The sequence below is a fragment of the Delphinus delphis genome, chromosome 11, assembly GCF_949987515.2.
Source record: "Delphinus delphis chromosome 11, mDelDel1.2, whole genome shotgun sequence".
Lineage (NCBI taxonomy): Eukaryota > Metazoa > Chordata > Mammalia > Artiodactyla > Delphinidae > Delphinus > Delphinus delphis.
In genome coordinates, this window is record NC_082693.1 from 24,848,782 (window position 1) to 24,873,546 (window position 24,765).

Consider the following 24,765-nt stretch of genomic DNA (forward strand, 5'->3'; position numbering starts at 1 on the left):
AGCAAGAAGGGAGGGAGCCTTAAAGCCTCCTTCACCTCCCCAAGGTGCTTCCTGGGACAGACCCCCGCAGGCCACAGGCAAGCGTGAGTCGGAGTGGACACAGACAACATGCATATTTCTCTTTCTGTCCTTGGTATTTCTCCTCCTGGTCTACACAGAGCATTTTTAGATTTGAAAGTTTTTTTTTTTTTTTTTTTTTTTTTTTAGATTTGAAAGTTTTTTGAGGCTCTCTAACAACTTACATTCTGAATTTAGCCTGTGTCAGGGCAAAGCTGATCTCCTACTGGGTTTGTGATTAAAAAGTTGATATGCCTGGTTCTCTAAAGTAAGACAATGTACGCAAGAAGAAATTTCCAGTGAAACATGCATTTCTAGTATTCTTTTAATTGATTTGTACCTTCTTTAAGCTATGAGTCAAGAGTTGTTCCAAGTCATTCCCCAGCACAGGAGCTTAAGGGCACTAGATTGCAAATGAGGCCAGGAAAGATTATGAGAGTTAAAGGGGTGGGAAAATGATTTTCGGGACAGGAAAGACCACTGAAAACTCCTATACTTGACAAAGCAGTCTGGTCTGTTTAATTATCCTCTGTCAGAAATATTTATGCAAGGAAAGAAAATGATGACCTTCCAATGCCTTCAAGAGCATAAAATTAAAGCTTGTTCTCCCTGACAGTACTTCCTGTGCAGAGCTGTCTTCTGGCCTCAGGAGTGTTTATTGCAGCCATCACAGCAAAAGCAAGGATTGAGAAAAGGGGCCCTTCCTTCTTCCTTGCAAACCACACTATGGATTTAAAACAACTCACTCATGCTCAAATCATTGGTAAACACAGCATGACTGAGAGGAGTTTTGGTGGGGGAGAGTTACTTACAAAAATATTTTAATAATTAGCAATCTGTTTAGATACAAATAACTCCCAAATCTTGAGGAAGTAGGTAAACGTTCTCATCATTCCCTAGATAATTCAGTTTTGTACAGACATGGAATATAAGATGATGAAATGCAAATGAAACAATATTTTGGGTGAACTAGAAGAGCTGTTACTTTAAAACCTCTGTAATATTCTCTCAAATGTAGTTTGCATGTTTCTATTTCTCAAACAGTGACCAGGGGTCAGTTTGGCTGGGTGTCTGGGTTTATACAGTGTGGGGAGCAGCAGAAAATAAGGAAGAAAGTGGCAGGATTACGGGAAGTCCTGAATGTTCATACGTTTGGACTGTATGTGTGTATGTGATGGAGAATCAATGACATTTAGAGGGAGGGAGGAAGAAGAGTAGATATTGGAAATGGAAAAGAAACAATGTGTTATAATACAAAAATGAAATAAAGAGCTTCAAAAACAGTGGGAGGCCAACAGGATCATATTCTTCACTTCAGAGAAATCATGGGGGAGTGAGAGCCCAGAGAACCTTTGGAATTCACAGCTGATGTTCAGAGAGCAGCTCCACCAGAGGCTGAATGAACAGGTGGGGGGGAAGGAGAAGCACCAAGTGGCAATCGTTCTTCTCACCAATTTGATCAGAGAAAGGAAGGAGTGAGGAGAACCACTTGAGGGAGTAGCTGAACGGAGATGTTTCCCAGGGGAATGTGGGGCATGTGGAAGTTTGTGCAATGGGAAGAATCTGAAGACCTAAGAGAATGCCCATGATAATGGACAGGGAAAGGTAGAGAAAGAGAATCAAGAACACATGTGGATTTTACACTAATGACTAATGGCTAAAATAAAAGAGACTGACGACACCAGATGTTAGTGAGGATGCTAAGCAAGTGGATCTCTCACCAGTGTTGATGGAGTGAAAAGCGGTACAGTTACTTTGGAGAACTGTTTATTTGGCAGGTTCTTAAAACATTAAAGATACATCTACCCACAATTCTATTCCTAGGTATTTATCCCAGAATACTAAACATACAAACCTATAAACAAACCAAGTATCTACCCACAGGAAAATGGATAAACAAATTACAGCATATTTACACAATGAAATACTACTCATCAGTTAAAAAAAAACATGTAACATGCAACAACATGGATAAGACTCAAAAAAATCATGCTACAGAAAATATCCAGATGCCAAAAAAGTATATATGTAATGTTCACCTTTAAATGAAGTTCTATGACAAGCTAAAACTAGCTTCTGGTGAAAAAATTTGAACAATGATTGCCTCCGGGGAGGGAGAAATTTACTGGAAAGAGGAATGAGGGGTCTTTCTGGGGTGAAATGTTCTCTATGTTATTTTGGGGGTAATTACAACAGTATATAAAATTGCCAAAACTCATTGTACTAAACACTAAAGATTGTGCACTTTTGCATTTAATTATGCCTCAGTTTTAAAAAAACCACATAACCGGGCTTCCCTGGTGGCGCAGTGGTTGAGAGTCCGCCTGCCGATGCAGGGGACATGGTTTCGTGCCCTGGTCCGGGAAGATCCCACATGCCGCAGAGCGGCTGGGCCCGTGAGCCATGGCCGCTGAGCCTGCACGTCCAGAGCCTGTGCTCCGCAACGGGAGAGGCCGCAACAGTGAGAGGCCTGCGTACTGCAAAAAACAAAAAAAACAAAAAAAGCAAAACCCCCCCCACATAACCACAGGTGTGAGCACTAGGCTTATTAGGGAGGCAAGACAACCCTTCCTCCCTTGGAAGAACAAAAGAAGAGGACATCTAGGAATATGTAAGAAATGAGGTAGGAAGAAGGGAAGCTGCAAAAATTAACCTTAAATGACTTGAATATTCTTAGTAAAAGTAAAGGATTATGTCATCTCCTGGGTGTGTGCATAGGCACTGAGGAGGGGAACAAAGGATACTTATATTAGGAAAACAGAAAATATTTGGGAGGTATTATAAGACCATAAGGGATGAATTTCTAATAGCTCTAACTCCTGATCCTGCTTTTCCCCCACAATGCTGTCTTCAGAGTTTTGTAAGGGCCCCATCAGACTCAGATGTATGTTTTTACCTCCAACACTTGAGAGACTGGATGAGGGTCTAGGACACACATACAGAGACACCGCATCTTGGAGCGGGGGCAGTGCAGTGAAAGATAATGTTAGATTACATATAAAAATAAAATTAGTTATTACAGTGGTCTTCAGTCTCTCAAAGCTTGACACTACCTAACAAATCTTGTCCTTGGGTATTTATTTAATTGGGGGAGGGAGTGATTAGGGAAAAAGGCCTAAAGTGGTTCCCGGGGTGGGGAGAGGAGTGATAATGAGAAAAAGTTGAGAACTATTGGTCTGCCTACAAAATGCAGGCAATGGGGGGGGGGGGAACCTTGAGTTGGAGGCACCGTTGAGCAAGTAAATGATGGTCAAGGTGTGAGTCTAAGCTGATGTCACATACATTAATGAAATAGATCAGATAACTGAGAGATGGGATTACACATTATACACATAAAAATCAGAACAGAGGTTCTAACAATGGTAAAGAGCAGGGCCACTAGGAATGAGGGAGTAAGAGGGAAATAACATTTGTCCCAGAAGGGAGTCATGTCAACGTCAAGGTCTTAAAGGGAGAGACAATGTGAGCACAGAGGGAGCTTGGAGGTGGCAGGTTGTTATCCCACGACCCCTTCCAAGGGTCAGAAGGAGTGACAGAGAGGGGAAGGGAAGGGTGGGAAGAGGTTAATAAGTGAAGGGCAAAGAGGAACCTTTCAGAATTCAGGCACTAGAGAATGAAAAGGTGTGCCTAATTAAAAAGCCCATGGCATGGCCATGTCGGTGAATGGTCAAGGTAGAGCAGAAGTGGCAGGCCCTGGAGGGAAGGCAGCAGAGGAGCTGGGTGATGGAGGCAACCGAATTCACTAAAGGTTGCAGAGTCCCTGAGGACAACAGGAGAATGTACAAGGCTGTGACATGGCCCTGATGAGGATGGAGATGGTGGCAATGAGCTGCTGGACTGGGCTTCAAAAGAGATGGAGAAGAAGACCTGGAGAGAGACAGGTGTGAACTACATAAAGACCCCGAGGAGAAATTGCAATGGAGTTAAGACTACAGATAAGTAAGACTGGAGGTAACCTGGATGTTGACAGGTCACCATGGGAGTGGGGGTGGGAGAAGGATTTTATTCCAAGAGGAGGATGCAGAAGTTGCCCACCCAAAGTTGACATCCTAATGTGGTGAGAACGACCTCAAAAAGTTGTTCTTTATCCAGTGGGCTGGCATTTTGGATTCTCTGGGGTTTCAGGTAAAAGGTAGAGAAAGGGGAGAACTGCTATCTTGAGTGTATAAACTTCCTTTTTATGAAATAAAAGGCAGTGTGGCTAATGCCAAAGCTATAAGGAAATTTATCCCAAACATTGAAATTTATTTCAGAGCTAATGGTTACCCTTTTTTCCACATCCTTTTATTCTTTAGAAATTCAATTTTCTAAAGGATTCGCCTAAAGAAAATAAAATGTATATTGTTATCAAACTCATCTGCTAAATAGGTCAATTTTGGAAATTCTATTTCATTTTCTTCTGACTTTTGATTATAAGATTTATTGTAACACCCATATAACACCCATATCCTATTATGTGAATAGAAGGTAATTTTGGCAATGGGAGGGACAATACAATTCTTTAAAATGAAAATATGCTGTTTCAGTAGCAAATACCAGACACTGTTTTACCCAAGCAGTCACAGAAGCATTTTCCCATGCCCTGAATTAAAGTATTCTATTATGTTCTCTTGAGCCATCAGGGATTTCTGCTCTTTCATCCATAAAAACTGTATGCTAATCTTGCCTATTTTCTTTTACATTTTAGGTTCCAAGCAAAGCCAACAATAATTAATATAAACTAAGAATGCTGGCATGGAAAGCTGTTTGTTATCAATCTGTCACACTGTAAACGTGCTGTACAGAATCATAACAGATTAGCTTCAAAGTCCAGGGAAATGGTCATGAAAGAGGTCAAATATATTTGGGTAAGAGTCAGTGACATGCACTGCTGTGAACAGGTCTAAAGCTGTCTGTCATATAACTCCAAGAATTCAAATGGAATTTGTCCTCAGTGCTCTAAGGTTTCTGGGATGCTCTGACAGAATCACATCTTATTTAGAGTTTCTGGTCTGGACAAAAACTCATTTCTCTCAAAGTCAAGGTCATTAATAAAGGTCTGTGCTGTCCAATACAGCAGCCACTAACCACATGTGGCTATTGAACACTTGAAATATGACTAGTCTCAGGTATGCTGTATGTGTAAAACATACACTGGATTTCAAATATTAATTGTAAAAAAGAATGTACACTATCCCATTAATATTTTTACATGTTCAATTTAAAAATTAATTTTCATATTAATTATGTTAAAATGATAATATTTTGAATATACTGGGGTTAAATAAAATACATTATTAATATTAATTTCACCTTTTTATGTTTTAAAATATGGCTACCTGAAAAATTTAAACGATAGATTCTGGCTGTCATTGTATTTCTGTTGGGCAGGGCTGCTCTGGGCTGTATCTCAGTTTTGAGATGAGCCACAAGGAGGCAGTAGAGTGTGGTGATTAAGGGCAAGGGTACTTGGACAGAAAGTTTGAGGTTCAATTCCCACAAACTCTATTTCCTCACTAAGGGACCTTGACACCTAACTTACCTTCTCCAAATTTTAGTTTCTCATTTATAAAAGAGGAAAAGTGATAGTGTCCTTCACTCAGGGATGATCAAATCTAAACTCATATCTAAGGAAATCACCTGGGTTCTTAGAAGGAGCATGAAGTTCTAGGTTACAAAAACGAACACAATTTTTAAAAGTTAGCTGCCTAACGAGATATAGATAAGGTATAAAACTTAAATAGAAAAACGGATCAAATAAAAACATATTTAAAATATTCTTATCCTCTTTATGCCTTTGACCCATTGCCAGTTAGAGCAGAAAGGAAAGCAGATCCGACGTGGAGTAAACGTGGATTAGTTCTGCTGTTTTCTGGGTCACCTCTCTCTGCTACTAAAGGACATAATGGAAACAAACCTTACTGTTTCCTGATTAAAAAAACAGGAAGTTCCTTCCTCCCAAAAGGAAATCACATGCCATTTAATAGCTAAATATTAAGTAATTTTTGGATTGGAGAGTTATTTGGGCAGCATGGGTAATGGAAAGTGAATAGGACAGGGCAGGCAATCAATCCTGGGTCAGCAGAGCTTGGGCCAACGTCACATGAAATCTCTAAACCTTGGTTTCTTCATCTGTAAAATGGGGATGAGGATGAGAATGCCTCTCACAGTAGTTTTAAAGATTAAATTAAATTATGGATATAAAACCCACTTGTCTGTAAACTGGAAAATATTACATAAATGTTAGCTACTATCATGATTTTATTCTACTGGATTCTAAGACTCATCTACACGGATGGAGCCACTTTGCTCTCTGTTTAATGTGAAAGAGCAGAAGGTAAACAAGGGTGACTTTGTACCTGGCACTTAACCTTGGTTCCTATTCTTGGTTCCTATTCTTCCCTATCTAAAAGAGTCATTGGGAGGCCTTTATTATTATTATTATTATTTGCTGTACGCGGGCCTCTCACTGTTGTGGCCTCTCCCGTTGCGGAGCACAGGCTCCGGACGCGCAGGCCCAGCGGCCATGGCTCACGGGCCCAGCCGCTCCGCGGCATGTGGGATCTTCCCGGACCGGGGCACGAACCCGTGTCCCCTGCATCGGCAGGCGGACTCTCAACCACTGCGCAACCAGGGAAGCCCCGGCCTTTATTATTTTTTTAAAAAAAGCACTTAGAGTCTTATACAAATGTGGAGCGTTTTTGGTTTGGATAATCATTGAGTTGATTTTACTGAAAAAGAGAAAAATCTTATGTTGAGTATCTAGAAGCCCCATCTACTGTGAAAAGTAGCCATTGTTATGTTCCAAAAAATATTTCCTTGTATTCTTAACTCACATACACTAATTCAAGGTAATAGTCAGAGGCAATAATATGTGAATTGAAAAAGGAAGGCTGCAGTATGCATCTCTCGTTCAGGTCTGGGCAAGATGAAATTTAAAAGAATCTCTGCCACCATTTCCAAGTAGGGCCACATTCAGCACAGTGTGATAATCACAACTGTAGGATATCATTCCTAACAAGAACTCTCATTTTGTATCCAGGCCATCAAAGCTGGTTTCTTTGTTAAAAAAAAAAAAAATACTCATCTGTACTGTTTTTCAAATCAGTACTATATAATGCTGGTATCCCAAAAGACATGAACAGGATTTATCCACCCATTAAGTTATTTGGGCTCTAAGCTGGACACATACAGATGCAACAATGACTTTTAAAAATGAGTCCTTAGAACTTCACATAAATAAATAAGACCTCATAAAAATAGCAGAGTAAAATAAAAGCACCCTATTGACCTGTAAACAGTTATCTACAATAACTAGAACACATTTTCCCCACAGCTTTTGATTTGCTCTTATTTTTAAAGAGAACGTACTAGTGCTAAAAGGCTTTTCTGTCACAGTGTGTACTTCTTCATTTACTTGTTTTTCATCACTCTCAATTTGTATAAAATTTTAACAAGTTATCTAATTTTTTTCTTTTTTTTTGGCCACACGGCATGTGGGATCTTAGATCTCCGAGAACAGGGATTGAACCCGTGCCCCCTGCAGTGGAAGTGCAGAATCCTAACCGCTGGACCACCAGGGAATTCCTAAACTGTCTAATTTGAAAAATTTATTAAGTTCATTTAGTTTTTGCTGATTTATACTTTTATTTTTTTCATTTTAACTGTACTTTCCTTGCATTTCCTTACTTTGGTAGAGTGTTCCCTTGATTTTGTGCTCCAGTATATGGATAAAGCCGTTCTTAAACAAAACTTCAGACTTGGGATGGCACCTATCACCTTCTGTGATGTTAGACTGTTCTGTGATTACTTTCCCCAATGCTTCTGTTCAAATGGGATTAAATAAGAACATGCATTAACACATGTGCACACTAAGAAAAAGGACGAATATCTCTATGCATATGTAAAATTCAAGGAGTGGGAGGGAGATGCAAGAGGGAGGGGATATGGGGATATTATGTATACATATAGCTGATTCACTTTGTTATACAACAGAAACTAACGCAACACTGTAAAGCAATTAAACTCCAATAAAGATGTTTAAAAAAATAAATACAAAAAAAATAAATACAATAAAATTCAAGGAGTAAAAAATAACGTGAAGAAGATGCATCCACTGAGGTACTGTGGCAATTAAGCCCATCCTGTCAGGGAGAGGATAAAAGAACAAAGCAAACCATTAGCCCTAAAGGTACCAAACGTGCTCTGTGAAGTTCAGAGACAAGGAAACCAATTCAGTAAGTGTGTGGACAGTCAGCAACCTAACAAGCACAGATTAATGCATCACTACTCTCTGATTCTAACCATGTTCACCCTTTTATTCCCATTTCTGATGTCTTCAATCTTTTTTTTTTTAAACATCTTTATTGGGGTATAATTGCTTTACAATGGTGTGTTAGTTTCTGCTTTATAACAAAGTGAATCAGCTATACATATACATAGATAACCCCATATCTCCTCCCTCTTGTGTCTCCCACCCTCCCTCTCCCACCCCTCTACGTGGTCACAAAGCACCGAGCTGATCTCCCTGTGCGATGCAGCTGCTTCCCACTAGCTATCTGTTTTACAGTTGGTAGTGTATATATGTCCATGCCACTCTCTCACTTCGTCCCGGCTTACCCTTCCCCCTCCCTGTGTCCTCAAGTTCATTCTCTATATCTGCGTCTTTATTCCTGTCCTGCTCCTAGGTTCTTCAGAGCTTTTTTTTCTTTTTTTCTTTTTTTAAGATTCCATATATATGTGTTAGCATACAGCATTTGTTTTTCTCGTTCTGACTTACTTCACTCTGTATGACAGACTCTAGGTCCATCCACCTCACTACAAAAACCTCAATTTCGTTTCTTTTTATGGCTGAGTAATATTCCATTGTATATATGTGCCACATCTTCTTTATCCATTCCTCTGTCGATGGACACTTAGGTTGCTTCCATGTCCTGGCTATTGTAAATAGAGCTGCAATGAACATTGTGGTACATGACTCTTTATGAATTATGGTTTTCTCATGGTATATGCCCAGTAGTGGGATTGCTGGGTCATATGGTAGCTCTATTTTTAGTGTTTTAAGGAACCTCCATACTGTTCTCCATAGTGGCTGTATCAATTTACATTCCCACTAACAGCACAAGAGGGTTCCCTTTTCTCCACACCCTCTCCAGCATTTATTGTTTGTAGATTTTTAGATGATGGCCATTCTGACTGGTGTGAGGTGATACCTCACTGTAGTTTTGATTTGCATTTCTCTAATGTCAATCTGTTTTTTAAAGCGTAGAAGTTAAATTCCATATCCACCACCATTTCCACTATCATTATCGCCACTACTACCACTAACATTGTCATCACCAACTCGCCTAGACTTTATATTAATAAAAATACAAGATGCAAAAGTACCCCTTTGTCTTCAGGGAGACTAACTGCACTATCAGTCTTTTCCAGGGCAGTGAGTGAAAAGCAAACACCAGTGATTATGCCTGGGATGTCTTCCGAGAGCAAGAGTCACCGTTGCTAATTCCAAGAAAGCCTCAGTTTGTTTCTTACCTATAGCACGAACTGCGCATGAGCTGTGGTTATGCTCACCTTTAGAGCTTGCTGCTTTTCCTAGACCAGCACTTTTCCCAAGTATATTCATGAAATTCTTGGGAAATGCCTACCAAAAATGATTGACTTTGGGAAATGCTGTATTCCATACTCCCTTCTTGAATATTCACAGGGCATTTAGCATATTAAAGATTCTTGCAATAAAGGAACTATCTTTGCTTAATTCAGCATCTCCTAAGTTTATTTGTCCATGTAGTCATTCCGTCTTCCCAGCCCTCTACAGACAACCTATGAACATCTCCCAGAACTAATACTTCCAGAGAGACACTCTGGGAAATACTCTTTTTGATTGATAAGGGATAGAATTAATTCAGATGAATATTGCATCCTCCCAAAACTTGAAAACCCTAACTATTCTGCCCTAGGAAGAGGAGATAACACCACAACCAAATGAGTGTTGAAAAGGAAAGGATTTCTTGAAACTACAAGGTCTTCTGATCAAAGGTACACGTTCTACTTACCTAAGGAGATTCCCAAGATTGAAAAGAGCCCGGTTGTGCTGTGGATTTAGCTGGAGAGCCCTCTGATAGTACATCTTTGCCTCTGCTGTGTCTCTGGTCAGTGTTCCAAGGTTGTTCAGGGCACTTGCATGGCGCGGATACAACCTAACAATTAGAAATATTAAGCCATGATTGTTCAAAAACTTCAAAGTTGGTCACAATTTGCTTGTTCTTCACACCCCACTCCTCGCCCCAGGTATGCCACAACAAAAATGAAACACTGAGTTCTTCCTTTATTTTAATGGTGTGTCTATGTCACATCTTAACAGTCAACCGTTTGTGCACCTGCAGGCAAATAAACATGGCAGGAAAGCAAGTAATTGACACATGATGGCATAATTAAATTACCCCCAAAGAGTGCATAAATAAATAGTATGCAAATCTACCGGGGTTGAATAAATTTAGCTTGGAGCCTACAGTTACTTTCAACTTCCTTTGACTGAAAATCCTCATTGCCACCGGTGCTGACTTTCTGGCCTAGCGGGACTGCTGACTAGCTGCCTGTATAATGTCCACTATTTACACAAGATGTTGGGAATTCCCTGGATGAGGGATCTTCATGAATATATTTGAATTGGAGCATCAGTAAAACTCCCATTATTGAGAAGGTGATACAAACGTCTCCCCATAAAAATAAACTTTCTCCCTCAAACGGCTCTCCACCTTGACTCTCCTATTCCATTTTGTCTCATTTCCCCGCTACTGTTATTTGACACCACCTGCTCTGATAGTGGCTGGGAATGAAAATCCTGACAAACATATAAACATTTCAAAAGGCACAATGACGTGAGAACAGCGATCCTAATGTTCAAAAGCAAATGGAAAGGAGGACTGCGTACACATCAGCAAGGCAAATTTATGGTGATTAAGAAAGGAAGAGAATCAGTTTACTTCCTTAACTAGAAACTATGAGGAAGGCAAACCAGCCTGCTGCTGCGCGCACAGCTGAGTTGATTCTGCTGCGCTCAGAGCCGACACATTTAGTCGTCGAACAGGCTCACTCCATCTCTGTCACCCAGAGGATTTTGAATAAGCCCGTGGAGCTGGCTTTTAATGTAGGAAAGGCAAGATAATGCCCAAGTAATAAAAACAGGATCTGTACTTGTCAAGTCTCTTGACAATCAAATGCCATGCTTGCCCCCTCCCAGCCTGTTCTGTACCTTCTAAGAAGATCAATTTAATTTGGGGACAGAAGGGGTTCCTATTAAAAGGCCAAGGAAGACAAGCTGCATAGCTTTTTTTTTTTTTTTTTAAATCTTTGCCTAACCCAGAGTTTCCTAAGCTTATTGGACCATGTAATCCTCCCTTCCTTACTGCCTTATAGCTCAGCTATTAGCATCCCTCAGTATTTTCAGGAAGACAATCTGTGTAATGCTCTTCCTGACTGATAAGGGATAGAATCAATTCAGATGAATGTTACGTCCTCCCAAGGCTTGAAAGCCCTAATTATTCACAATAATTCTGTAGGCTGTTGGGAGAGATACATTATGAGAGGAAGTTGGGAAAACACACACACACACACACAACGTGTTTGCTTCTTTCTAGTCACCTTTAATTAGCAAAGACAACCTGAGGGTACCTGGTACCAGTCCCTTAACACCCACCCTCACAGTTCCTGGGGTACACAAGTCCTTGGTGCTCTCTCATAGATGCATCTACAGGACATCAGAGCTAAGAGAAGATGCTCTCGTACCTGCCCACTCATTCCATGCCCGGAACAGCCTCCTGGGAAGCTGTGTCTAAGAATTACTTTGGGAATGGTTACAGAGAGCATATCACAGCCAGGACTTTAATTCTTCCAATTAAAAAAATATTTTGGATGTTGAGCAAAGCTCTCTGACTTCCAAAAGATTTAAGAGGGGGGTCCTGTGAACATGGTGAGAACAGTTCTTATTTTTTCTCTGATGACAAACAGCAAGAGAAAGCATCCTGGTGACCTCTGCCTTCCCAGAAGAGGCAATTTCTTAAAACTTGGTCTTTTCCTTATTTCTTTATAGGCTTTGGAGCCCTCAAAATAAATGTCTGAGGTGAAAGCACTAAATATGGGAAAGGACAGCCTAAATTCAATAAGAGCATCTACGACGGGCTCCCTGTCACGCAGTTGCCCTCTCCCGCTGCTTATCAGCCCACCTTTTTGGACTTCATCACCATCCCACTGCCATTTAAAGAAACGGCATGGGGACTTCCCTGGTGGCACAGTGGTTAAGAATTCGCCTGCCAATGGAGGGGACACGGCTTCAACCCCTGGTCCGGGAAGATACCACATGCCGTGGAGCAACTAAGCCCGTGCGCCACAACTACTGAAGCCCACGCTCCACAACTACTGAAGCCTGTGTGCCTAGAGCCCGTGCTCCACAACAAGAGAAGCCAACGCAACGAGAAGCCCGCGCACCGCAACGAAGAGTAGCCCCTGCTCACCGCAACTAGAGAAAGCCCACGCGCAGCGACGAAGACCCAACGCCGCCCAAAATAAAGAAATAAATAAATTTAAAGGAATGCATGTATTGATATAATACTTTCTAAGTTCACTGACTACAAAAATTTTTCTCTCTCTTTTTTTTTCAAACCAGAAACAGAACATAAGTTCACAATGAACTCTCAAAAACAGAAACAAGCAGTGAGAAGGGAAGTAAAGAGAAACAAATATAAATACTACGAGGAAAAAAAAGGTCTTTAGCATGCCTTGTGCTCCAAGCTTAGGACAGGGCTTTGTGGTCGGGCACTGGCAGCAAAGAGGCTTTGTGTTAACAGAGTCCCAACCTGTCCAGGAAGGGGATTGCTGACATCTATAGTGATTTACTGAATCTATTGCCACTCACAGCCCTCCACCTGGAAAACGTGTCATGTTGTTTACTCCTGGTAATAGTAAAGGTCTGCTAGCAACAGCCCCTCCCTCTGGGCGTCTGATTAAGTTCACCTAATCATGAGCAAGCATTACATTATTTATGAAACAAAGCTGAATTTCATAAAAAAGATTCTTTAAGCAGGTCAAGAAAAAATTATCACTTTTAATTTTGATTTTTATATAGATGTAGACATTTTCTTAAAACATATACTCTTCTCTTGTTTACTGAAGACCTATGCAAGGACGAAACTTATTTTTGTGTGTTTACTTTTTAAATAAACTTGTTTAAATGAGCTTGGGTCTAATTCAACCCTGAGGGCTCCAAGAGGGGAATTCTCTATTAGAAAGATGAATAATTTAAGAGATGTCTATGTTACTACATCAATTGTCAGGATCAATTAAGTGTGTCTTGACTTTGACGCCTACAGGTATGTTTTACAAAAGTTCTGGTAGTGATTATTCCCTTCCCCATGTAAAGAACCTTGACAAAAGCTTCACTGAAAGGGAGAAGAGTGGTAATTTTCAGGCCTGTTTTTTTTGTTTGTTTTTGCGGTACGCGGGCCTCTCACTGTTGTGGCCTCTCCCGTTGCGGAGCACAGGCTCTGGACGCGCAGGCTCAGCGGCCGTGGCTCACGGGCCCAGCTGCTCCGTGGCATGTGGGATCTTCCCAGACCGGGGCACGAACCCATGTCCCCTGCATCGGCAGGCTGACTCTCAACCACTGCGCCACCAGGGAAGCCCCAGGCCTGTTTTTTTAAGACCACTGTGAACAGCCACTGGATTTTCTTTCTCAGTCTTACTCAACATTTATATTGTATATGGGGGCTCTCTCACTATTTCCTTATTATTATGTTTTAAAATTTCACTGAGTTAAATTTTTAAAATTTATTATAGGGAAATGTATAATATCGTCAAATAGTTCTGGGGTATAAGAAAGTTTATTCTTTCTCTTTAAAAAAGAAATCTAGGCATAGAGATATAATTCTATGAGCTGAAGAGAATATTTTTCAAGTACTGTATGATTTATATTCTCAATTTATATTCTCTATGATTTATATTCCCATTTGAGCATTGAAGGGCTTCTTACTTTTTATCTGGTGGCCTTTCCTTAAGCAGAATTAATAAAGTAGGTAGTTAAGGACATTATTATTCTCCTCCATTCCCAGGCAACTTATCTCTGAAGCATGAATATCAGCAACATGTTAACAGGAAATCATCACTGTGAGGGAACAGTTGCCTAAGTGAAAAACAGAAGGCAGGAGCAAAAGAAAATGGGTCTAAAAAAACCTAGCATGTATTAGTGATACTTTACATTTTAGAGTGCTTTCCTATATACTATCTCATTTAACCTTCTAATTCTTCAAGTAGAATTATTGTACTATTTTAAAGTTGAGGAATGGGAGGATGGGAGAAATTAAAGAAAAAATAAATTACTTTTTTAAAAAAAGAAATATTTTCAGGAGTTGTGTTCTTAAGTGTTAAAAGTCAGATGGTTCCTGTAAATCTATTTATTTTCCCAAACAATCCATGAGTCATTCCACCTTCAGCAAATAAATATACTGCTATCAATTAGACCTTCCATTCAGAATAATTTCCCTTTCTATCCTTGGGCCAGTCCATTCAGCTATGATCCTATACAAACTACTTCTCAGGGACAGAAGTGAAATAAAGTCAATACTCAGGAAACGTGGCTGAGATTCTCCTTCGCTGGGAAAACTTGTCTCCTGCCATACAAAGTACTCATGGTGTCTCTAAAAAGCACAGTATCATGGGAAGCTATTTGGAACTAACAACATCCAGTAAGTGTTTAAGGCACAGATACATGCTCTCCCATCTACTGTTCTTAAGCTTCAATCTCAACTAAAGATCCATAGAGATAAGATGTATATGACTAAAGTTTAGTTTTATATTTTATTCAGTCATTTACTTTAAATTTTGTACAATCTGTTCAAAAGTTAAGAATTCTATTACTTTTTCATTATTAGAGTACCTTCTAAGGCATTTCATTGTTCAAGCAAGACTGTATGTATCATGTGCTCCCCTTTGCAATTTCCTTTCAGAATATACACACCCTGATTTATTTATCTGATTTTCATTCCACACATTAATTTATTTGAGGTGAAGTATGCTAAGGTCAGATGTTTATTTTCTATTTTTTCTATTTCCTGTTGAGAAAAAAAAGAATCCAAAAGAAAAACATGACTGGGAAAAAATTTCAACCATGAGATCCAAATTTCACAGAACTAAAAAATACCCAAAGTCAACTTCATTTCAGGAGTCAGCAGCAGCCGCAGCATATTTTCATTCATTCTAGTCCCTGCCATTTCTCAAGTGCCTGATTTTAAAATTTGAATCATCATGTCATTAAAGTGCACCAGAATTCTTTAATTGTCTGAAATCGCCATTAACACCCAGCAGCAAGTCTTGCCACTTTATTTTGGTACCGTACTCCTTCCCATCCATTAGACAGTCTTGGAAAAAAACCTCAAATGCAATTTAGGGAAGTATGACACACTCCAGTGAGGGGCCAACTAAATTATCTGATCTCTCACAATGGATGACCTCTAGTAGAGATCCAGGAGGACTCTGCCCAATTGATTTTTCAAAACAATTTAGAGTAAAACCATGCCCTCAGGAAATGACTCACTTTAAGTGGCTGAATTTTCCTGATTCCTGAGAATTTTCCTCTGGAGGTTGGGAAATGTATTGAATTAAATACTTCCTTGCACTTTTTTTTTTTTTTTTTTTTGCGTATGCAGGCCTCTCACTGTTGTGGCCTCTCCCGTTGCGGAGCACAGGCTCCGGACGCACAGGCTCAGCGGCCATGGCTCACGGGCCTAGCCGCTCCACGGCATGTGGGATCTTCCCGGACCGGGGCACCCGTGTCCCCTGCATCGGCAGGTGGACTCTCAACCACTGCGCCACCAGGGAAGCCCCTTCCTTGCTCTTTTAAATAGAAAATAGTGAACATATTTTACCTTTTCTCAAGGGCTTGGGGTGACCATGGTGAACTTTGGTTTTTGCAGCAGATGAATGGGAAATTACTTTGGTGGAGTGGAAATATAACTGATTGGAGTCAGAAGCCATGGGTGACTTTCTTGCTGTGTGATTTTGAACTTATGTCTGTGTTTTAGTTGCTCTCTCTATAACAATAAGGTCCATAACATATTAATCCTCTGTGTGAACAAATAGGATGGTGGATATAAGATGTCCACCCTCATACCTGATACACTCCATACATTTGATGTTCTGGGGTTGGCTACAGGACCTCTGGGTGGGTGTACTTGGCTCTCTCCACAGCCCTAATGAACCCATGCCAGCAGGAAGCTGCCAGCTCTCTTTTCATGTGGATTTCTCATCCTCCAAAAAATCATTCTCCTCACTGCTAAGGCCTCTGACTTGCTTCCATCAGTCAAAATAACCTCCATTATTTCTTCATCACTAACCCAATGCACACTCAGGTTGTCTTGTATCCATCCGTTTGTCCCACACCGCAGGTGCTCAGCTGTGAAGGACATTTGGCCTTCTTCATTTTAAGAATGTAGGAATGTTCCTTGTCAAGCACTCACTCCAACAAAGTCTGTCAATCTTTCATCATCTGAAGCAAATGATCCCCACAGGCACCAGAGCAATTTCCTCCAAGCCTTTCCGATACGCTCAACACCAAACGGAATTCCCGACACGCACAATTTTAAGAGCTACATCCAAGGTTGTAAGGAGATTCAAAGTCTTATGTGACAGATCAATGTGCTCATAGAATCTTTATTGTAATAACACTTCGCAGCATGGATAGCACTCTGGCTGTTAGATTGACTTAGAAAAAAAAGACAGTGGTGGGTAGGAAGGGTGTGTCCATGTCTGCAGTTAATAAGTGCCAACCAAGGACATCATGAGGGGTGGGGAGGGAAAGGCGTGTGTATCCTGAAGATCCACCTCAGGAACTGGGGGTCACCACTGGCATGTAATGGGAATGGGCAGTAGCTAGGGGTGTTAAATGTGTGTAAGAATATTAGAGGGTGGAAACTGCAGTGGAGAAAAATGAAGCGAAGCAGAGGAACAGGGTATGCTGGGGTTGGCAGGGAGACCGGGGTAGGCCTCGCAGACAAGATGACATCACCTGAAGAGTCCTGAAGGGAGGGAGGGAAGCAGCCATTTAGAGAAGGAGGGGAAGTGTTCTGGGAAGAAGGAAGGACAAATACAGAGTCTCTGTAATAGGTGTGAATGAAAAATGTTCCCTGCCAGTATCAGTAAACAAAGGATGTTGCAGCCATCTTGCCATCACATTACAGCCACCCAGATGGTGAGCCCTGAGGGAACTCTGGATAGAAACAGGATGCCCACCATCTAGCAGTCGGCAGCTGCAGCCACCCCAATGGTGCACCCCAAGGAGACTCAGGAAGAGAAAGCACAGGATACTGGCCCCAGATAGTTCAGGTGCATATCAAAGGAGTGATTTCAGTGAGCCCAGACTCTTGCATCTTCCCACACACAGAAAAGCACTAAATTCCTTAACTTGAGATAACTGGTTTTCTTTAATTAACAGGAATCTTTTGATGTTCTGACTACCTGGTCTGTGTTGCAAAAGCCCTTATACATCCTGGATCCGCCCACTTGCTTCTTTGGAGCAGTCTCTCAGAGTTATCTGAGATGCTGCGTCTTGGGCTTAAGTTCTCAGTTTTGTCCCCGGAATAAAATGTAACTCTCAACTTTTAGGTCATGCATTTTTTTTTCCAATTGCCATAAGAATGTGACGACTGGTGTGTGCCTGGAGCCCCGTCTGGCTGGAGCTGAGACAGCAAGAGGTGTAGTAGGAGGTAAGGTCTGAGAGGCAGCGGGACCAGACGGTGCAGGATGTGGAGACCACTGCACGGGGCCCTGATTCTCAGAGCAAGCAGAACGTTCTGAGCACAGGATTACTATGAACTTCCCTGTGGCTGCTGGGTTGAGAACAGACTGAAGGAGGGGAGGAAGGGGAAGTGAAAATGGGGGAAACCAGAGAACACTGCAGTAATCCAGGTGAGAGATGATGGGCAGTGGAGGTGGAGAGAAGTGGTCCGATTGGGGGTGTATTAATAACATTCACCGAGTTTATCATGGCCAGGTATTTAGACACTGCTTTACACCTTGTATGTGAATTATTCCAGCCCTATGAGGTAGGTAACACCACTCTTCTCATTTTAACAAAAAATCTAAATGATATTCTGTTGAACTGTCATATTTACTTATATAAGAAATCATCAATTAAGCCAGTGTAGTGGGTCTTATACCACCCAGATACCCCTCAAGTCTGAGGCACTTGACAGCTCACAGCTGAGCTCTTCTCTGGGCATTGCTTTACCCGAGGCTACTCTTCTCTGCCTGGGACCAGTGATTGGTTGATAGCGGGTATAAAGGTTCCATCTCTTTCATGACAACTCTGAGGGGCCACCCCATCTCCAGAGCTCCCTAAGGGCTCCTCTGAGCCCCTGCGAATGCACTGTATCTCTCCTTCCCCCTCTGCCCATCTTGCTTCCCTGGCGTTCCAGAGAGCACTCCTTAATGAACTTCCTGCTTGCTAATCTCTGCCTTGGATTTTGTTTCCTGGGGAACCGCAGTGAGGTTTTGAAGTGAAATGGTGGTTTAAGGCAGAAAAAAGAGAGAGCAGATGTTTTTGAATATAAATTATAGAACTTTCATTTTGAAATATAGTCCGTAAGTATGGCCACAATATGACTAAAATTCTAGTTTTCTAAATCAATTTCTTGGATTTAGTGAAAAAAGCTGCTAGACTTAATTAACACAAAATATACATAGTGAGAATATAATTTCATCAACAAAAAGGAACAAACATGATTTCAATTGTGCTACCGGAAAGCATATTTAGACATTTATAAATAAAAGTACCACACCAACGGAAGAACCCCTCTCCACTTGTTAAACTTGGTTAACAAATGGTATTGGAATTTTCGGTCTTTCCAGAAATATATGGCAGCTGGTATCTAAGGCCACCTGTAGTCATGAGAGTTATTTTAAATGTTCATTCAAAATAGCCTGGGTAAAGAAGGACTTCTTAAATAATCATTAAATCCTGATTAAAAAAAAAAGTTCAAACTCTACCAGTTTTATAGACAACATTTTTCAAAGGAATTATAATAATCTTATTGATATACTCAGGACATCAATGAGCAGTGGGTTCATTAGACATAGTTAGATTTCTTTACATTCTAACGATATGGCTTTCTTCAATAATCACTGTCTTATTACTTTCTTCTCCCACATACACTTATTATAGTCTAATGGAGTCTCTTTGTAGACTTCCAGTTATCCACACAGGAGGGAATACAAAGAATGAGAGCAGTGGGTACCGTTATCATGAAAAGTCTCTATTTTATGCATTAAAAAATTCCAATCAGAAAGATTTTAGCTTCTCCTTTCCCACGAGTTAGCCAATTAAATATCAATTGTAGACTTCTTTTGTACAGGAGTTTTAAAAGTACATTTCTTTCCTTTTAGTTATACCAATAAGAAGAGCCTGGTCAGGGACTTCAACCGCCCCCACGAACACAGTTTTCTTTCCCTTCAGATTTTCTATTTAAAACATCAACAGCAGATACATTAGGAGTGGACAAGGCCCCTCTAAGGATACCAAGGCTGCCCAAACACACCTGAGTTCCCTCAGGGCAGGGTAATGCATCTCCCACTCAATAGGGCTTATGGGAGGGGGACACCTTAGATGATTTCTGTGTATTTCATGTGAAACCATACCTGTGAAAAGAAAATAGCTATCTGGGTGACTGAGGATCACAGTCCTTTTATAAGGATGAAATCCTGCATGTGGCTGATATCCAACCACCAGGGGCGCATCAGCTAGTCTAGGTATGACAGGGGCTTACTGTAGAGGCTGGAGGGAAAAGGACATCTAAGTGAACAAATGTTCAGTGAAACACGGGGCATTTTCCTGCTGACAGTGAAGAGACTTTGTTGATCCACCTGAACAAAGGTGAACTCTATTCTCATTCCCAGGTTCAGGGTTCTTGATGACCAGCCCGTATTAACCAACCAGTAATTGAGCCTTGCAAGAAATCTAATTATAAGATGAAAAACAATTTCCATGAGGCTCTATCACCTATAATGAAGACTCTTTTAAAAGTCTCTTAATTGTGTCATCAGATTTGCAGATGTTCTCTGTTCTCTGTAAAACATATTGGTGGATGCCTATAACATAATAAACCTTCTCTATAAGCCTGGGCCCTTCTGCTCCCTTAAGTTAAGCTACATGACTGCTAAGAGCCAGTTGTTCTTATTAACAGATTTATTCTAGTTGTTTATTGCAATTGCACAATATAATGAAATACCCTGCAAACTGATAAAATATAAAAGTAAAAAAGAGAGTTGTGATTTTTATGAAAACTAAAAAATACTCTGGAAATACTCAAAAAAGGGAAGTCACTCAAAAAAATTGCTGTTGAATTCGATGTAAGATTAATTGTAAAAGGCTGGAGGAGAAAAACCAGAAAAATCTCAGATAGCCTGTACATTTTGATTCCGCTTTAAAAATGATCACGACAGAAATGAACTGTGGTTGTATTTTTTGCAGATTCTAATCAGTAGACTCTTACCCAAAGAAAAAACTTGGTTTGACATTAGAAGACTTGGTGAATGGACATACACGTAAAATTTTAGGGTACAATAAAACATTCAAGAGTGCGCATGATTTGTTTTATGATTCTTCACTTTTAACTGACTTTTTAAGGTAATCAACAAGCTACCGGCCAAGTACACATTTATCTTCTGCACTTTATTTGGGCAGGGCCACTATCTTTTCTTTTGGCCTTACTGAATGAGTCATTTCATGGGAGTTTCTGTATAGGAAGAGCTGAATGGCTGGGTGGATTTTCTGTTAGGGAACCATTGACCGAAACCGCCCACCCTGGCCAGGCACGTTAATAAGTGCTTGCATGAGTTGTCTCACAACAGGAGGTCCCGGTAAGGAACACAGTGCTGCCACCAAAAACTAACCAGGAGAATTCAGGATGGGCCGAAAGGAGGGAGGGAGGAGATGCCATAGTACGTCCTGCCCACATCCCAGAAACCCTCCTGCTAGAATCCACCTTGGCTGAGAGAGACGCACACCACCTGGAAGGACCCTGAGTCAGACCAAATGTGGGCACAAACAAGATGATTGGCCAGAGACAACCTGGAAAGCTAACCCATTACCATAAAACCTAAGACTGCGAGCCACATGGCAGAGCAGTTCTCTTGGGTTCCCTTACCCTGCAGCTCTCTGCCTGGGCGCCCCTTCCCAATAAAGTTTTTTACTTTGTCAGCACGTGTGTCTCCTCGGGCTATTCATTTCTGGGTGTTAGACAAGAGCCCACTTCCGGACCTGGGAAGGGGCCCCTCTTCCAGTAACATTTCTACTCCCATCATACGCGGTGAAAATAGTAGAAACCTTGTCGAGAGTAACTCAATGGTCAGAAAGCTGTGAAGGCATATGGTAGCTCCACCAGTGGTGTTCTGATTTTCCAGCATAAACAATCCCAAACTTTTAACACCCCATTAGGTATAAATATGAGAGCCACTCCTCACAGAAAGGAAAGCTTACATTTGTGTTTATGGAGGATTTAAGGAAAGTATTCTGACAACTTTCTTTGATGATTTGGGTCTTAATCTGACTCTGTATCCTCAGCTGCAGCATTTTTCAGGGGAGATCTCCCTTGTACTACAGAAATATAATACCTGAGGTGCACCAAAATGGAGAAGTCAGTCAGTGGTATTTTTACATTTAAAAAATAGAATAAAGTTAAAAAGCAGAAGAATATTCGTGTCATATATAATTACCAATTTAATATAGTGTTATTTTTAGAACTGTAAGCCAGCCAAAAAGATATCGGTATAGATACAACCCTAATGACCAATATCACCATTGCCTTTGGAACCTATACAGTCATTACAACAGGATTGAATAACTGTTGGGGCTGATTTCAGATAATACCACCTTTAATCCTGCATTTCCCTAATCATTCTCTTTATTACTGTTGCAGACGTGGAAAACATCAAGATACACCAAAGGTGAAGTAGGGTGGAGCAGTTGGGAGGGGAGGAATCCCTGTGTTAGCAACCTCCACAGAGAAGGAGTTATATTTAAGGAAGGGCAGTCTTCCAGTCACCTAGGATAAATAATCATCAAAATGATGAATAGTCCCAGTATTTTCCTTTTCTAACACAAAGAGTGACAATTTACTTAAATTAAAAAAACAAAAAACAAAAAACACCACATCCATTGAAATTTCACCATGGAGGTATCCATAACAAAAATGATGATACTTTAAATCAGAAATACTTTGAGCCTGGTCTGAGATGATGAAATATTTCACTAATTACTATGTAGTATATTCTTAGCTTTAATTGTCTTTGCCCCATTTCTCAAGGACAAGTTTCTTCCACAAGGACAGTTGCTGAAGCAAACATTTACTTTTATTGACAGTGGAAGTCCCAACCAGCTACTGTAATTTCGTAAGGTCAGCTGGCGGAGAGGTTTGCTTAATTTACACCTTTTCCCCAAGCTGTGCCTTAAGGTCTGCCTTATTTTTCTGTTTGAACTTCACAGAAAATAGTCTGTTAGAATGAAACAAATTTTAAAAGATACTGATATACTTCCCTCCAACCAATATTTTTCAGGCAAACTTACTGCTCTTTTCTTCCCTTTAAGAATGCCACCTAAAATCATGAAACACTAATTAATTATTAAAGCCAAAACACGCTTTATTTGCTTAAATGTCCCTTGAAGGAACATGCCTTTTTAAAAAAAATTTTATTTTATATTGAGAATAGTTGATTAACAATGTTGGGTTAGTTTCAGGAGTACAGAAAAGTGATTCAGTTATACATATACAGATATCTATTCTTTTTCAAATTCTTTTTCCATTTAGGTTATTACAGAATATTGAGCAGAGTTCCCTGTGCTATGCAATTGGTCCTTGTTGGTTATCCATTTTAAATATAGCTGTGTGTACATGTCAATCCCAAACTCCCAATCTATCCTTCCCCTCCAACCTTCCCCATTGGTAACGATAAGTTTATTGCCTAGGTCTGTGAGTCTGTTTCTGTTTTGTAAATATGTTCATTTGCATCATTTTTTGGGGGGGCCGGGGGGGAACATGCTTTTTTAAAAATAACATTTCCTCATTTCAAAAATAATACATGCTCATCGTGGAACTCTGAAGCACAGTAGAAAGTATAAAGAAAAAAATTAAACCATAATCTCAACAACCAGAGATAAGCACTGGAAATATCTGCATAAACTGGCTTGCAGTGAAGAATATGATTCTTTATTAAATCTTTTTTTTTTTTTTTTTTTTTTTTTTTTGCGGTACACGGGCCTCTCACTGTTGTGGCCCCTCCCGCTGAGGAGCACAGGCTCCGGACGCGCAGGCCCAGCGGCCATGGCTCACGGGCCCAGCCGCTCCGCGGCATGTGGGATCCTCCCGGACTGGGTCACGAACCCGTGTCCCCTGCATCGGCAGGCAGACTCTCAACCACTGCACCACCAGGGAAGCCCCTTTATTACATCTTTAAAAATGTCTTCTATTTCTTAATAAAAACTTCTTTCCTCAATAAAAATCTTTGTTACAATTATTCCTCTTGAATTTATATTTCTTGTTATCTTTGGAAAAGTATTTAGCAGGGAACTCGATGTGTACAGTTTAAAATTTTTACCATACTGAATACTAAACAACAGGTCCTAAAGTCTAAAAGATTTGATTGATGAACAACGTACTTAGGTAGAACACTGTTCAAAAGGATAACTTTAAAAATTAGGTCAGTTACTTTAAGAATGACAATTTCAAACTCAGCTTTGAGACAATCCTTAGAGGGAACTTCAGTGAAGTGTACGATTTGTTTGGTACACATATTTTAGAGCATGTCCCAAAGTGAAACAGTAACCGAAAATTCAACCAAATGTGGGACATACTGCAGAGGCATGGAAACCTCTTTGAAAAACTCCTGTGAGCTTCACATTATTCAATAAAGGAGAGGATTTGCCCACATTGGGAGATTCCAAGGCTGTGTTTGCTTATCACGCCTCCACACGTTCCAGGTTAAATACATTTACTATCTGGGATCTCTTAGGGAAGACTACCTTGAAAGTCAGAGTTGCAATTTAAAAGAGTACCTAAGAGCAATGCAGACAGCTGCTGGTAACGCAGACCTTAAATTTGAATTTCCCTTAAAAGTCATCTCTAAAGCCATGTTTGGTATATTCTCTTTCAGTGGATGAGCATAAGGAGAGTGTCAGGGCTGTTCATATTTTAAATTTAAAAAAACTTTTAAAACATTAGAAAAACATATACTGTATATATATATTTATCTCTATACATACCTTATTAACATATTCCCAATACGGTAGTCAAGTGTCTCCTCATTTTCCTTCTCTTTAATACAATTATCAGAGTATTTTATTTTATACTCCAATGTCTTTATAGAAACCCTCTTAGATATTTATGTAAAGAGGGAAGCCTAAGTTGGGAAGAATTCACTGGAGTAAATATCCTGAGAACTTACGAATATGTTTTTGACAACCAACTCTTATTGGTCTGTATATGTGTATTCAACTGTGTCACTTCACTGCATAATGTGTAGCAATGGAAATTTTTACAAGAAAACACTAAAAGTTAAAAGCAAGGTAGACTTAGACTCAAACACTGAGCCCAAAGACTTGGAGTCCCAGATCTATACCATCTCCAAGGAGATGTTCACTGTCAAGAGAAACAAACAACCCCCCAAATACTGGGAGGGGTGAGTGAAATA

At 40.4% G+C, this 24,765-nt stretch overlaps 1 protein-coding gene across 1 annotated transcript in view; it reads right to left on the reverse strand.

Annotated features, from left to right (window-relative positions):
• The window catches only part of TMTC1 (transmembrane O-mannosyltransferase targeting cadherins 1), a 257,619-nt gene that overhangs the window by 41,077 nt on the left and 191,777 nt on the right, over positions 1–24,765 (reverse strand). The window contains exon 12 of the mRNA XM_060024531.1: positions 10,092–10,235. Coding sequence (XP_059880514.1) covers positions 10,092–10,235 — 144 coding nt within the window. The remainder of the gene's footprint in view (positions 1–10,091; positions 10,236–24,765) is intronic.